Source organism: Antrostomus carolinensis, unplaced genomic scaffold, assembly GCF_000700745.2.
Source record: "Antrostomus carolinensis isolate BGI_N321 unplaced genomic scaffold, ASM70074v2 scaffold42288, whole genome shotgun sequence".
NCBI lineage: Eukaryota > Metazoa > Chordata > Aves > Caprimulgiformes > Caprimulgidae > Antrostomus > Antrostomus carolinensis.
The window spans coordinates 3,162-18,112 of record NW_010335785.1 but is presented as its reverse complement, the minus strand read 5'-3'; the positions used below and the strand labels follow the sequence as shown (position 1 = coordinate 18,112).

General features: G+C 39.0%; 1 protein-coding gene across 1 annotated transcript in view; it reads right to left on the bottom strand.

Annotated features, from left to right (window-relative positions):
- Window positions 1–13,649, bottom strand: part of LOC104530155 (pleckstrin homology domain-containing family G member 1) — a gene marked incomplete at both ends in the record, with an annotated part of 25,008 nt that extends 11,359 nt beyond the window's left edge. Inside the window, 4 exons of the mRNA XM_029086655.1 lie at window positions 529–679; window positions 1,177–1,223; window positions 8,479–8,548; window positions 13,549–13,649. Coding sequence (XP_028942488.1) covers window positions 529–679; window positions 1,177–1,223; window positions 8,479–8,548; window positions 13,549–13,649 — 369 coding nt within the window. The remainder of the gene's footprint in view (window positions 1–528; window positions 680–1,176; window positions 1,224–8,478; window positions 8,549–13,548) is intronic.
- Between the last annotated feature and the right edge of the window lie 1,302 nt (window positions 13,650–14,951).

Genomic DNA, 14,951 nt, shown 5'->3' with positions numbered 1-14,951 from the left:
CAGGAATTTCCGAAACTTGCTTAACTCAATTCACTGAGTATGGAAAGAGTTCCCACTTCCTCAGTCATTCCTCTCCACAAAAATTTTACCAATCAGGACGTTTATATGTATTTAGTCATTTTTTTTTCAAACCACCCCCAGCATTGCAACATGTGGAAAAATGCTATTTTTTGTTGGAACAATAAATTTGTGTACAAAAGTATTTAATCATGACAAGAATCTTCCAAAGATTTTCAGAATTACCGACTAGTTTTTTTTAAAAAGAAAAAATGAAATATTTAGATGCACAGACTGGTTCAACGTGTCTAAAACAATTACCATAAATTCCCCACTCCAAATATATGCAAATGCTGTGAAATGGTGAAGACAGAAAGAGTCTCCATGTGCAGAAATCAAACACCCCCAAGAGAAAGAGTATCAGAAGAAACCCAGAACCTCTCTAACAATCAAGCCTTGTACCAGAGGCCGAAACTCGGACATGCAGAAGCCCTAAGCAAAATACGTGGCGCATACAAAATGGGTGCTTACGTGCAAAAGCAGGTGGTACTTGAGGATGCGCTGGACAGGTTTCAAGAGATAGGAGCCCAGGGGCAGAGAATGCTGCAGTGCTTCTTGTCGCTCTCTGAAAAACTTGGCCAGTGTCTTGTTCCTCATGCACTCTGTCAACACAGCCACTGACCTGGAAACGTCAATACATCACCTTAAGACACATTGTGCCTGTAAGTAAAATCAAGAATTGTTTCTCTCTTCCCTTGTAAAAGGGGGCAGTAGATTCCTCATCCAGTCACTGCTGGTTTTTGGTTTTGTTTTGTTTTGTGTTTTAAGTTATGTTGTGAATTCAGTTATAGTTTCCTTTGACATGGAATCATTCTCTCCTACTGGGAATCACATATTTGGAGCAATACAGAATAAGACCACGTACTGGTTTTTATCTGGGACTACAGGCACGCGCCACCATTATCTTCTAAAGGATGATAATAGCAACAACAGACAAGAAGAGTCAAAATAAAACTTCAGATGAGGGTGGGTTTTTATTTATTTCTTTTAAGAAAAGAAGGTAAACTTGTTGATTCTCCCTCCAATTTGGAGGGGAGAAAGTCTCTATGTAGAGACTATAGCTTGGATGACATAAACAGGAGAAGGTACAAAGGAGAAAAGGGAACCCAGCATTCCTACCTTGGGTAGTTGGTGCAGTACTGTGTATATATGTGGAAATCTTCACTCTGCATGGGGAGGAAAGGTTTACATATATTCAGATTTTGGCAAAGTAGCAGCTAACACATGTGCAAGATAAAGATTATGACATCAAGACAAAGTCTACTCCAGTTCCTGATCAATGTATTCACTGTGATACTCCTAACACTACCATAGACCTACTAACTGAATTTTGTTTTTCCTTTTTTGGTGATTTTTGCTTTAATTGAAGGAAAAAATAAGAAAACTTGCACAAAGATAAAGCAGGCAGCTTTGCAACAAAGCCTCCGAGGTCCTTTCTTACAATCCATGCATCTCAAAAAAAAACCCCCAAAAACCCAAACACCATCAACACACACATACCCTCCAAACAACTGACTTTCACATACCTAGTTTTGCATGTGCTAAAGCACACACCTGCTCACTGGGAGAAGTAAGTTTTGCAAGTTATGTTCATTATATGATTTTCAAACAAGTATAAATACTTTCACATTTGAGCACAGTCTAAGCGTGAAAATTAGAAACCACAAAAGTTTTGGGTTTTTTTTTTTTTTTAAGTAAATTACAACTCTGTGAAAGCAGACAGTTATTACCCAAACAAGTTGTAACTAGATTTAGGTGGGTTTCCACACTTGCCTGTCACAGAGAAATTACCCACACTTAATGCTGACAAGCTTCTTGGAGCAAAAGCCTGAGTTTCATTTCTTTCCTCCTTGGCCTAAGATTTTTTCTTAATCATCATTTAATTCTATGCAAGAACAGGTTTCCAGAAACATTCCCACGTGCTTTAAATTCACATCTGTCTATCAACTTCTGCCCCAGATAACGTGCCATTTCTGCAGCTTGCTGGAGTTGTAAAGACTAAGAAAGCACTGCAGAACTGCAAAGTGCTCCTAAAATAAATGACTTTTTCTTTCCTAAGCCCTAGACATATAAAAAGCAATCCTCTGGTAGTAAACAAGACCCCAGTTTCCACTGGAAGTATCTTCAGAATGGACTCTGGCATTCTGCAGCACAATAGCTGTGCTCTGTGAGGGGTCATCTCCTGGGGGTAGTCGCTGGTGAATGGTGAGTCCAAATATCTGCCTTCACAGAAGGCAACAGTGCTCTGAGGAGCAACACCACTCAGGGAGAGGGCTGGTGCAGGCTGTGGCTTTTGTTTCTCATTGTTGGGGTTTTTGGGGGGTTTTTTTGGCCATTCATCAGAAAGAGCCAAGCTCAGGCAGTACCCTGCCCCACTTCCAACAGCACTGCTCCCTTCCCCCTCTTGCAGGGGAAAAGCAGGTCGTGACATTCATTTTTCCAGTGAGCAGTGATTCATAAGGACCCCGTATAAAGTAAGGTACTATTCCACGTGAGTACAAGTCACTGCAATTCCTTGCAGTATTTCTTTCTGGATTTCAATATTAACTGTTCCAAAAAACCAACAACAACAACAACAACAACAAAAACCCAACAACAAAAAAAAAACCCACCACAAAAAACAACCTCAAGCAAACTTCTAATAAATGTTTCTCTAGCAAACTGTGATCCCCATTTACTCACTAGTGGGCTGTAAGCTTATTAAGCTGCTCTTCACTTAGAAACCAACCAACCAACTAAATGTAGTTGATACTTGATACAAATACAGTTAAACTATTTAGCTTGGCTTTTCACACTCAGACTAATTTTGCTGTTGCAGCTAGTTTTTAGGGTGGTGTACGTACACCCCATGTCCACACCTATAGACAGCGAGCTTATGTCATAGCCTGTCCATGTCCACGCTTGGCACCTCTGGTCACAGCTCCAAACCCTTTCCACTCAAAATGAAGAATTAAAAAACCTCAGAGCATTGCAGACATTACACTGTGTAATTTTCTACAGCAATTGCTACCAAACTAGCTAGCACACAAAATAAGTCAGGGTGCTTAAGAGAGAGCATTAGGATGAAATTCAGTATGACAAAAAAGGTGATTTATTTTATATATGCATATATTAATAAAAAGTTTTTGTTTAGGGGTTTTGGTATAAATTGTAATATATTCCCACGCCTCCAATCACAGAATAATGCAATTTATAGAACTACTCCATAAGCAAAATACAGAACATTTTATACCAATTTATTTTATACATTATATATATATATATATTCTACTCATACATATAGTCACATGATTGTTCTACTTTTCAAACAAAAAGGAAAAGAATTTCTGTTGTGAAATTTTAACAAATGAAACCATTATCTGTAAAACAAACAAGGCCAAACACTTCAGGGTTTCAGAGTGGTCTGAGTTCACATTCCCCACAAAATTAAAAGCAAATCTGAAATCCCAAGAAGCCTTTTCACACTCTTTGTTTTGGATTTTTGTTTTGGTTTGTTTTGTCTTCTACACAAGGTCAAAACTACGTTCAATAGAATTTTTGGTTTTTAAAGAATTTTAGTCTAGCTATCAAATGGAACAAACTTGTATTTAAAAAAAAAAAAAAAGGTAGTTTCACATGTCCTCAACATCTCTAAAAACTTTAAGAATGGTTTCACAATCACCCCTGCTTTCGGAACAGACATGACACCAAATTTCATATTGCACTTACATGTGTACTCACTTCATTGCACCACAGCTCATTTAATCACACAAACCATCAGAGAGCATTTACTCTTACTGAGAGCATTTGCTTTTTTACCTAGCTGTGCAAGCATAACGCCAGGAGAAAGTCAATTACATGTATTTTGCCTCCAGAGTGAGATTGTTGGTATGCATTCAAGCTTATGAAGCTGGTGTGAATCAACACCATACACCTTGCTGAGGCATCAGCAGGATTCACATGAACGCACTGGGAGAGCAGCCAGAAGGGTCGCTTCCAGGAGAGGCTCTTCCTCAGCCGGAGGCAGCCGCGCTGCCCAGGAGGGCCCTTCTCCCTCCGCCTGCCTGGGTACCTGGCACTGCCGCACCATCAAAGAAGGGACTTGCAGTTCACACACCCGGCTGGTCTTTTCTACTTCACAGCAGGGTCCCCAGAGAAAGCACTGCTTTACTGGGAGTGTATCAGGGTACCAGCCGTGAGGCTGAAGCCCATGCTGTGAACTATGTTCAGAAAAAACAGGACCAAGATTAATTTAATGTATTTCTATCAATACCTCCACACTGTAAGCGAAACGCCAGCTATGCTCATCAGTATTCCTTTGGACATTCTTAAACTTACTCAGCTCAAAAGTTGTTTTGTTCACCTCAACTGTCTTCAAACCAGATTAAAAATTACCTCTGCGGGGAGACTGGAATCACTCCAGAGATCATTTTTAATCAGGGGGCCCAAAGCTATTGTGGTAGAGGGTGCAAAAACTGAGACCCAAGCTCAGAGTTCACCCGCACCGATTACAAGTCACCCTCAAGAGCACAGCCAAGCACAAGCAGACCCCAGCTATACTTAGCTTGTCCCCTGCTGCTGAATCAATTCACTGTGCATCTCCTCCACGTGAAGAACAGTGCCAAACCCGTGGCTACATCCCCAATCTTCTCTCAACTCTTGGCGCACTGTGCTTTTTTATAGCCATAAAAGGCACTTTAAAAGAAAATGGAGACTGAGAAAATGAGCTGAGTCAGAGCGTAAGCTGAAGCCAATTGCCTGGATCTTCTCTTCACTAATGAGATGCTAGATTAGAGTAATTCTCCCTTTTCCCTTGGTTAAGATATTGGCATGTCTTTCAGAAAACATATGTTCTGAATTTCTGGGGTGCTGAGTGAGAACAGACAGGTGCCAGAATTAAGCTCCCCTTTACAACAACTCACTTAAATATAAACGTGTAGAATACTGAAGTCTAATTAACATTGGCATCATTGCTATGAAAATGAAAGACTGAGCCGGCAAGAAAAGTTATAAACAACCTTTTATGTGAATATTTAAGCTATAGCTAAGTTTGCACTGGAACCTTTTTATCAGCCTCTGATTACAGTTACCAGCAAAATGTCTCCAAGACATTTAGCATACTAGAGTTAATACAGTTCTTCTAGACAAAGAGGCAGGCCCAGAGCTGCCAGAAACTAAACCAGTACACCACTGCCCTCAGTGGCAGGCTATTTCCATGCAGCAGCCATCCCACACTGTTTGAACAAATACCCACCCACATCACCTGCATTTTGGGGCAGAACAGTAAAGGCAGCAATTAATGACTGGACAGCACGATTTAAAAAAGGTGCACTTTTCTGCATTTGTGTCTATTTGCCTGTGAGTTATTAATAAATTAAAATATCTGGAAGGAGAAGGATTTAATGCAATGTTATAAGTTGTTATTAAATATTTATATTTATATAAAGTAATAGGTTTGCGTGGTTATTTTATCAGTTAGTGAGTTCTATGTTACTGGCTAGTTTACACTAAAGATATCTTGCTGAAGTCTGTTAACAATCAAAGCTGCCATTTTAGGAACTATTTACTTTGGGCACACAGCACGTGTTTAGATAAAAGATTCAAATTCAGAATTATGATTTTTTGTGCAATGTGCACTAATGGGATTTGATTATCCTTACTGTACTACCCTTAAAAGTAAAAGCTGCAACACTGTTTACTACTCAAGCATGAAAGTTATACACAGGAAACACAGTGATGTACGATTGTGTGAGGTAAGTATAATATACTATACAACAAAATTTATTGAGCAAAACCAAACAACAAAATCAAGTTCAAAGAAACAGTCTATCAAATACGGTCCAAAACTAGACTTCAAAAAAAATCAAGCTCTCTTGATGTTTTCATGAATATCAAACGTTTTAGTTTCAACAAGCTCCAGAGTTATTTTAACCATAACTATTCTGTAATATATGCAAACCAACTTTGTGTCATTTCAAATGAATCCTGAAGAAAGAAATGGCTATTACTTTACGCAGTTATTGAGCCTCATGAAATGCAAAAAGTAAACACAGTACCCACAGTGAAAACTTGATTATACGTTTAAATTCCCAACAACTACAGTATTCCCAGCTGAACCAGGAGGGTGGACAAAATGGCACTAGAGCCAGAGCTCATGTAGCCTAAGCACAGTTTCACTGGAAGCATGAAAGAAGCTTTAGCGGAGCTACATCCATTAGCTAAGGCTGTGAGCAATGACTTCAGCACGATACTATCCCTGGGGTTAACTCACAGTGAAGATCTAGCACACTCGAAGCAATCAAACAATAAAAGACCAAAGTCCCATAAGACTTGAAGGACTGCATACTGCCAAAAAAGGCAGTTTTATTTCCACTACTCAATGCTGGGAAGATACAAGCAACCAAGAATGGACAACTGGAGTCTGTTAAGACAGTCAGCAGTTGCTGTAATGACATCTTCACGGCCAAAAACAGAACTGTGGGGTATTTTGGTATTGTTTGATTTTGCTTTTAAGTGTTTGCACTTGTCTGGATGAAGCTAAAAAATGCTTGTTAGGACCGCAATCTCTAGCAATTTCTGAGCCACCAGGCAGTTGCCTGCCAATAATACAAATGCTAAAAGCATTTGACAAGGGAACAAGAAGCACAAGCAATGATATGCAGATGGATTTTGGAATTAATGGCCAGAAAGTCTACCACAAAACTCCTTTCAGTTGGCCAATATGAAGAAGAACACAACTTTTTCCTGGACTTAATATTATCGCTTGCATCACCTCTGTTTCATGTCCCTGCCAGGAGTAGTCCCAGTGGTCCCAGCTATAAGCAAGCAAAATAGCAGAAAGATCTACCAGCTCCAAACTGTGGTATCTGTAAATATTCTGAAGGCCTCACAATTGCCCTTCACTGCACGGGCACTCTACTGACATGCTCAATGTCTTGTCCGCCAAGACCCCAGATCCCTTTTTGCTAAGCTGCTTCACAGTCATCAGCCTGACCCAGTGTGCACATGGGGTTATTCTGTTCCAGAAGCAGGAAGGACTTTGTGCTTGCCCTTATCCCATTCTCTCTCCTTCATTTCAATATAGGCTATTTGGAGCGATAACAACATGCCATAAACCCCACTGCAACAGGGCAAAAATACATATTACTTTTGTAGCAGTGGTGCCAACACTAAGATCTCTCAGCATTTACAAAAGATCAATTACTAGATAAGTAACAGCTTTCTCAAACTCAAGTCAAGCAAGTGACCTGCTGAAACAGTAGCACATTCTGGCTGAAACTTGTCCTCTGTGGCTAAAACCATGACACAGCACTAAGCTGGTATCATCACTCCCCTTTACGATAAAATCCCTGTGTCACAACAGTGCCAAACAAATGAGTGGACCACCATGAGCGGGTGGCTGAGTTAATCTGAAATCCTTGTGCTAGACCTATTACCTTGAATGCTTGGTGCTGGCAACACTGAGTTCAGGACAGAGAATGAAACGTGACAGGCTTTTTGTTTTTTTGTTGTTGTTTCTTTTTTTTAAAAAAATGGAAAAGGCAAACACACACCTATAGAGAAATTATCCAAACTTAACTACATGCCCCCTCTTCCACTCCTCTTCCTCCAGAAATACCATAGAGGTGGTATAATTTCTTAACATATTTGGGTTTTACAGATTTAAGGCATACGCAGGTTCTCTGGTGAAGTCTGCAGTGAACTAGTCATCTGTAGCCAAAATTACTTAATCTCTTGTTGTCCTACCCATTATAACTATTCCCCTTCTCCCTGACTGGGTCTCTGTGTTTCCTACAATGAAGGACACCTAATGAAGGTTCCTTGTATTTCTCCTGTACCTAACAACTTCTCATTACCCGTATTTTTTAGCTTCAGAATTGCCCAACAGAATAAAGATGTCAGAGCAATGTTCAGAAGAATTTTAAGGCTGGACTTTGGGCCATCTCCATAGAAGAAAATTAAAGGCATGGCTGCTGGATTCAGGAAAAATGCACCTCAGAAAACAATATGGCCACAAGTGCGTTAAGACTATTGCCTTTTCTAAAAATGCAGCCAAATTGTATTCTCTAGTTGTTTTCAAGCTGACAAGGCATAACTAGAGTACCACTTCATCATCTATATTAAAAGAGAAGAAAAAATAATCCCTGTAATACTCTACAAAAAGATCTAAAAATGAACTCTAAATCAACAGCTCCATCAATTCATATAAACTAATTGAAAAAAATAACATCTTATTACTCATTTTTTAAAATGCAGCTCAGAGGCATATCCCTGTCACATACTAAGATAAATTCCTTCCTTTTTCATAGTTTTGCTAACTTTTCTTGGTTGAAGTCACACAAGCTGTCAGAATAAGGTCTCAAAAGCTAATAAATTAATCTTATTCCCCTATATCACACTGCAGCTGGTGTTGTGCTGCAGACTCCTGCAATAGCCACTTACCTTGGAAACAAAACAGTCTGCTATAGCCACAGGATCATTTTCACAGTTTTCCAAATCTTGCAGAAGTTCACTAAAACAAAGAACAGGAAAAGGAAAGACAATTATGTCACACCTGGGAACAGACACACCTGCATATTTGGAGCCAGACAGTGCTTCATCATTCATGGCAGTGATGCCCAAAGCACTTAACAATGCCAGAAGTCCTAAAAAGGGAATGAGAACCCCTTTGATGCCCCTCTTACCCCTAGATGTATAGCTGCTGGGTTTTTTTGTTTGGAAGCAGAGGAGTACTCTGTGGAAATGGTATTCCTACACACTTAAAAATTCAAGTCATCACAATGACCATGGATTGCTGATCTCCTAAGCAAAGCTGATCCACTTCCTCCAGACTGACAGCTCTTCTACAATATTCATAGTGGTGTAATCAGACAGTTGCGTGGCTTGTGTATCAACTAGCACAATTTAAAACTAACAAAATTAAAAAGATACTGAAACACGTGGTCTGTCCTAAGTAGACTTGGTATGTTCTAGGAGCTTTACTTGACTGAGGAAGATGAGGAACTGGTCTGAAAAACACAGATGAGAACCAGGGATGTATTACACATACAAGAAGAATTGTAGTAAGCTCACTGAAGAAAATTTGTCTACCTTCAGTGGGTCTCTTCACAGAAGAAAAATGGAAAAAGTTTTCTGGAAGGGAATATATAAATTCTACATGCATAAAAATAAAACCTTACTGAGAAGATTTTAAAATTTTGACATGCCAAGTAGGAAATTAATTCACTGTAAAAGGAGCAAAGCAAAAAGGGAGCATGTTCACTGTTGTATGAAAAGCCAACTCAGTGAAAGAAAGAGTTCAAGCAGAAGAAGAAAACCTCAAGGGTCTCTTCCTTGATCCAAATAGTCTTTAGTCTTACTAAAAGATGGACACAGAAAAACAAGAGAAGGAACTGAGTTGTCTGCCAAATTGTTCTCTGATAGAGCTTTGCTTTTTTTTCTCCCTTCTTTCTCATCAGGTGATTTTCCATTTAGGGCTACTTTTCTCACAGTTCACAGCTAGTTCCAACGAGTTTTGCATAAGAGTTGCTAAGCCTGTATCCAGGGAACTACCCTTTCCCCTCTAGGCAGACACAATTTCCCTCCACAAGTAAGAAAAGGAGTAAACCAGAAAAGTTTCCTGACTTGTTCTTTGCTTCTGTAATTACTGGAGGAAGGAAGGGAAGAAATCAGCAGTCAGTCACAAGGAACAAAGACAAAGACCTTCGGTTCAGTGGTCACTAAGCCGCTCTTTACAGCACCAATTTAACCTACACACCTCAATTTCTCTCTTCATCAAAATGGGAATAAAAATACAACCTTTGCTTGATACCCCACATTCAGGCAGCTCCTTTACATCAGCAAAAGAAGCAAGCTGTAGCAATGGTGACCATAACCATTAGTTATAATGACTGACGTTGTTCCACACATGAGTTTTGGAAATAACATCAAACACATTGAAGAGGATCAGAAGATTCCAGCAGGCAGACGTTCTCCTGATGGCTTAGAGTATGTAGCACCTTGATTGCCATTTTATTCCTACTGGTCTCCTATAATACATTATTTCTCCTACAGGATACAGTAATGCAACACTTAAAGATTTTATATATTCATGCAAGGAGTCCAAGTTTGTGCAATAAGTATGCTAGTGGCTTGTGTCTTCAGCACAAGCCCATAGTGTAAGGGCCGTGCTTTGAAAGATTTTGTTACCTATACTGCACTCTCTTCTGTCTCACCTGGCTGGTAAGAATGGGATCGGTAAGAGCAAACTACCACTGTAAAAATAACAAACCTGTCATGCCCAGGAATCCCAAAAAATTTAAATAAATCCCTATAATACCAAGCTGACATGTGAAAAGGCAGGGCTATTATTATAGGCTATATCTAAGTACCTAGCAGGAGGCAGAATAAATAATAGAGGAAAGCTTTAGTATCAAGCTGTTGACTACTGGAGGTCAAGAGGAGTGAGATAAACGCATTTATAGGTCTGCAAATAATCACCATATTTGCAGGCAAGGCACTTTTTAAAAAAATCATTTTATATCATCATCACATCATTTTAAAACAAGGGCACAAGTATTTTTCTCCTCCTTTTTAATCTGATTTGGAGTGAGAGAGAGATGGTAATGACAGGGACATCAGACAGACATATTGGTTGAATGGAAGGCATGGAAAGATGCAGTGTGGTTTTTCCTGAACCCATGATAAACAAACAAACAAAAAACAACTAAAACAGTTGATGATCAAGTACTGTGCAGTGTAGCCATAAATGCTAAAGTAATAGCACCTCCGAAAAACTTCATTCTCTCAATGCCTGACAGAGCACAGCATTCAAAACAAAAATAGACATAGCAGGCACAATTTGGTCTTCATGGTAGAATATTTTCACCATACAAAGTTCTGGAAAACTAATCTGAAAAGCTCAGACTTACAAGAAAACAAAACAAAAAAACAATCAAGAGAAAGTTAGCCTTGATATAACTTCACTGTCACAAAAATCCTGTGGCCAAAACAAATTTCTTTCCACTCAGAAAAAAACCTTTTCCATTAAAGGTGAGCTCTTACAGGTTTTATGAAGGCTCCTCTTGACAAGCCAGTCCTCAGAACCGTGAAGTTCAGAGCAGAGGAACTGCTGAGTACGGCAGTTACAGAAAGTGGCCCTGCACTGTATTTGTGTGCCTCAGTAGTCATGGATGGACAAGGACCATGTAGGATGACCTGTGTCAGCAACAGAGGTTTCAGCTTGGCTGAGTGTTGGTAGAAGTACTAAACTTAAGCACATTTTTCTCCAGAGTTCCCTTTTCAGAATCGAGTCATGGTATTGGATGGCAAATTTATCCTAAACTGACACTGGAAAGAATCTCAACAGGAGAGGCTGGGAAGAAAGGCAGCAAATGCTGACTTGGAGAACACTTCCCACTTCCAAATAAATAAATTAATAGTGGGGGAACTTTTCTCAAGAGACAGAGCAGGATTAGTAGACCAGTATATAGTCAGTTATTCTGCTTTAAGAAATAGCTTTCCAAAAAGAGATCATAACCACAGGACTAGCAGTTACCATCCTGACCATCATTTCTGCCATTCAATGCAACACCTAAAAAAATTCTAAGTAGTTTAGCTGACAGAAATTCCCATTTACTGAAATTAAATTTCTCAGATCTGTACAAAGTCCAAAAAAATCCCAAGACTAAAACTTTTGATCACTGATTAGTGCTCAAATTCGAAGTTGAGAAAAACAAGGTAATTCTGAAACTATAAAATCATGCTCACAAAAAGCATCTGAAACTACTAACACAGAACTGCCAAATGGACCTTTTTCAAAGGTAAAAATAAACAAAAAGGCTCTAGAGTATGTTTAGGACCCAGAAGCTACATGCCAAGTTTCACACAGGAGGGAATTTAATCCTTGAAGCTATATTGGGATCTACAATGAGTGTTTAGTCTTAAAAGCTCACAATTTCCATGTAGAATTTTAAATTAGAAGGTCTGAAATACATTAGCAATTTACTAGAGTCTTTGGACAACTTTCCAGTGAGTTTTAGCCGTTGTAACATATCTATCACTAAAATTGTCCCAAACTGTTTTTTTGGGGGGTTTTTTTCTTTCTACCTTTCTTTTTTTTTTAAAAAAAAAAAAAAAAACCTCTGCAAGTCTTTTTCGGCAACTCAATTACTCTGTATAATGACTGATCATACTTGAAGGTATTTTTATTAGGTAATATTTGCAATGATGCTGATATAAATGTGTCCAAGCTACCAAGTCTGTCATTTCTCTAGCTTTTGAAGGATCAGAAAATATAATGGCCAGTACTTGTTTTTTCCATCCTGTGACCACTGGGAAGCTGTAAGCTCACAATCATTGTCTCATGGCTCTAAAACACATGATCAGGCTACCACTATGTATTTTCCATCGTGTTAGACATTCAGTCAAGTCAGTCGCTGTAGCTGAAGCACGACACCACAGCTTTCTAGTTAAGTGTTATTTCCATTATTCTGCAGCAGCTGTTTTAAGCTTCAGGAAAAGATTTTAGGTTTCATCTTTGTCCATAAGTTCTGAATAGATCCATTCCCACTCTTCCCTTTGACACTCAACAGCAATCCCAGCAGCTGAGGCACCTTAAAGTAGCTTCCCATAATGATGGAAAAACATTGAAGATGCTCTTTGACACTAGTCCTCCACTTCAGAATCCTCTTTTGATTCAATTAAATTATTTGTTCTTTAAAGAACACGGTAGTTTGGGAGGTGTTTTATCAACTATAGCACAGCTAAGAGAGCTTTTACAGGAGTAATAGGATATAAAAGACATGGGAACTTTATGCCCATTTATTTCTTGCATCGATTGAATACTCAGGTTTTCCTTAAATGCTGAATAAGTTAATTATTTTTATAGTAACAGAGGATTCAGACAAAAGCAGCAGTAGCATGGTTCCAAAACTGCAGATACTGCAGGCCCCACACAGTATGGCAATAGCTATACAAGCAAGAAACTTTACTTCAGGCTTGCGATATACACTACAATTCCATCTGCAGAGTTTGAGAGAATGCTGTAAAAATACTAACCAGAAGCCTTCAATAAATGGAAAGGTACTTGAACACAGTTTTGAGAAATTAATTCAGGGAGTCCATAGTAGTATAAAATGCTACAGAAGCCAGTCCTGGGTGATGTATACTGGTACACAAAAGGATCTAATACAGTAGGAATAAAATCATGACTCTTTAGTAGGTCAAGAATTTCATTCACAGTGGTCTTGCACTAGCCTCAGCGAGGGCACAGAGCAGGTTAGGCTTGTATTCATGGATACACCCAGCATGAAAACAAAAAAAGTAAATGGAGACCACATTTGATTCATAAAACAAACAGCTAAAAAAATCTGATCTCAGCAAACCAACCCCGCTGAGAACCAAAGACAGACCATTTCTCAATTTATATATCTTGGCTGTATTAAAATGATAAAAAGAGCATTTGTTTGGCTTGCTCTCTTCCCATTAATGCAGGTTTTTGAACTGTTTTCATTTAGATAAATATGAATTTACCTGTTGAAACGGTAGATATCCCGTATGTTTCCAAACAGGGCTGATCGCTCTTCTGCCCCCAGGGAGAGCTTGGTCTGGTCAGTGATACAGTCAAGGTAATCCTACAAGAGAAATGAGGAGGCAGCATTCAGACATTTCCTCCTTTTCTAGATCAGTAAATGGAGCTATGTTTTATTGTACAAGATGAGTCTCCTCATCCCAGTTTCACCTTATTATTACAGTAAAGCCTTCAGTAACCCCTCTGTGAACAGTCACTCTATTATGAAAGGAAACAGTACTTATCTGTTCATTGAAACCAAGAACATTACAAAAGACTGAATGCTAAGTTATAGCTCTCAGACGGGACAGCCAACATTTCTCTTGCCACTGGTATACAAACATATTCAGATTTCATTCACAGTGACAGTTTAATTGACCATTTAACTGGCTCAAAGAAAAAAAAAGTAAAAATAAGATGAGGATTGGCATTTAATGCAGTCTTAGTTACAGAAAACCTACGTAACTAAGAGCAGAAAGCATACAAGCAACACAGGCTCAGAGAAGCAACCAGAGCATTTTTTATTTTTTTTTTAAGTCATATTTAAGAAAAGTGAGGACAGATCTCAATGTATACACATGCATGCACCACACATACAGGTACATTGCAAATTACATTGCTATATACGCTAGCAAAGATTTCCTTTTGTATTTACAAGAGTGATAATGTCTCATCCAGGGACTTAAATAGAAACAAGACAGCTAGAAAAAGCTCAGATCAGCAGTGTTCTGGGAGAACAACTTTCCCATCTCTTCCCTCACTTTGACAAGAGCTCAGCTCCCGAAGTGTCACCTTTCATTCTGTTGCTGCTACGGTATTAAAATTTCTCAGATAAGGGCAAATAAATCCAGCAGGCTACTTAACTAACTACAACTCATAAACCAAGAAACCCAATGTGCTGCCACATTCATAAAGAAATTCTGCTGGAGGATGGAAATAAAGTAAAAGTGAAAACAGTTGAAACAATGCAAAAAAAAAAAAAAAATCCCTTAGCCTGGGGCTAGACAACATGGTGTGGCAACTTCCCAAAAGCAACACAGCATTCCACGGTGCTGCAAGGAAGGAGCCCTGCAAAATGTCAATGGGATCATGAAAACTTCTAAGATATAACCCTGTTCCAGAGTTATAAAGAAAAAAGTATTATAGAACACATCATTGGCCAAAATTTATTCTCTGTGTAAATCCCACAAAGACAAATGGTTTGGATCAACCATGGATCTGACTCTTAAATTTTAGATGCCTTCATAAGGAAGATTAAGAATGGCAGCACTCAAGCCTCCATCCCAATATCGTTCTTTCTAACTGAAACAGTGTCAGCAGAGTCATGGGTGTAACCAAGATTCAGGTTTAGGTACCAGTAGGCTTT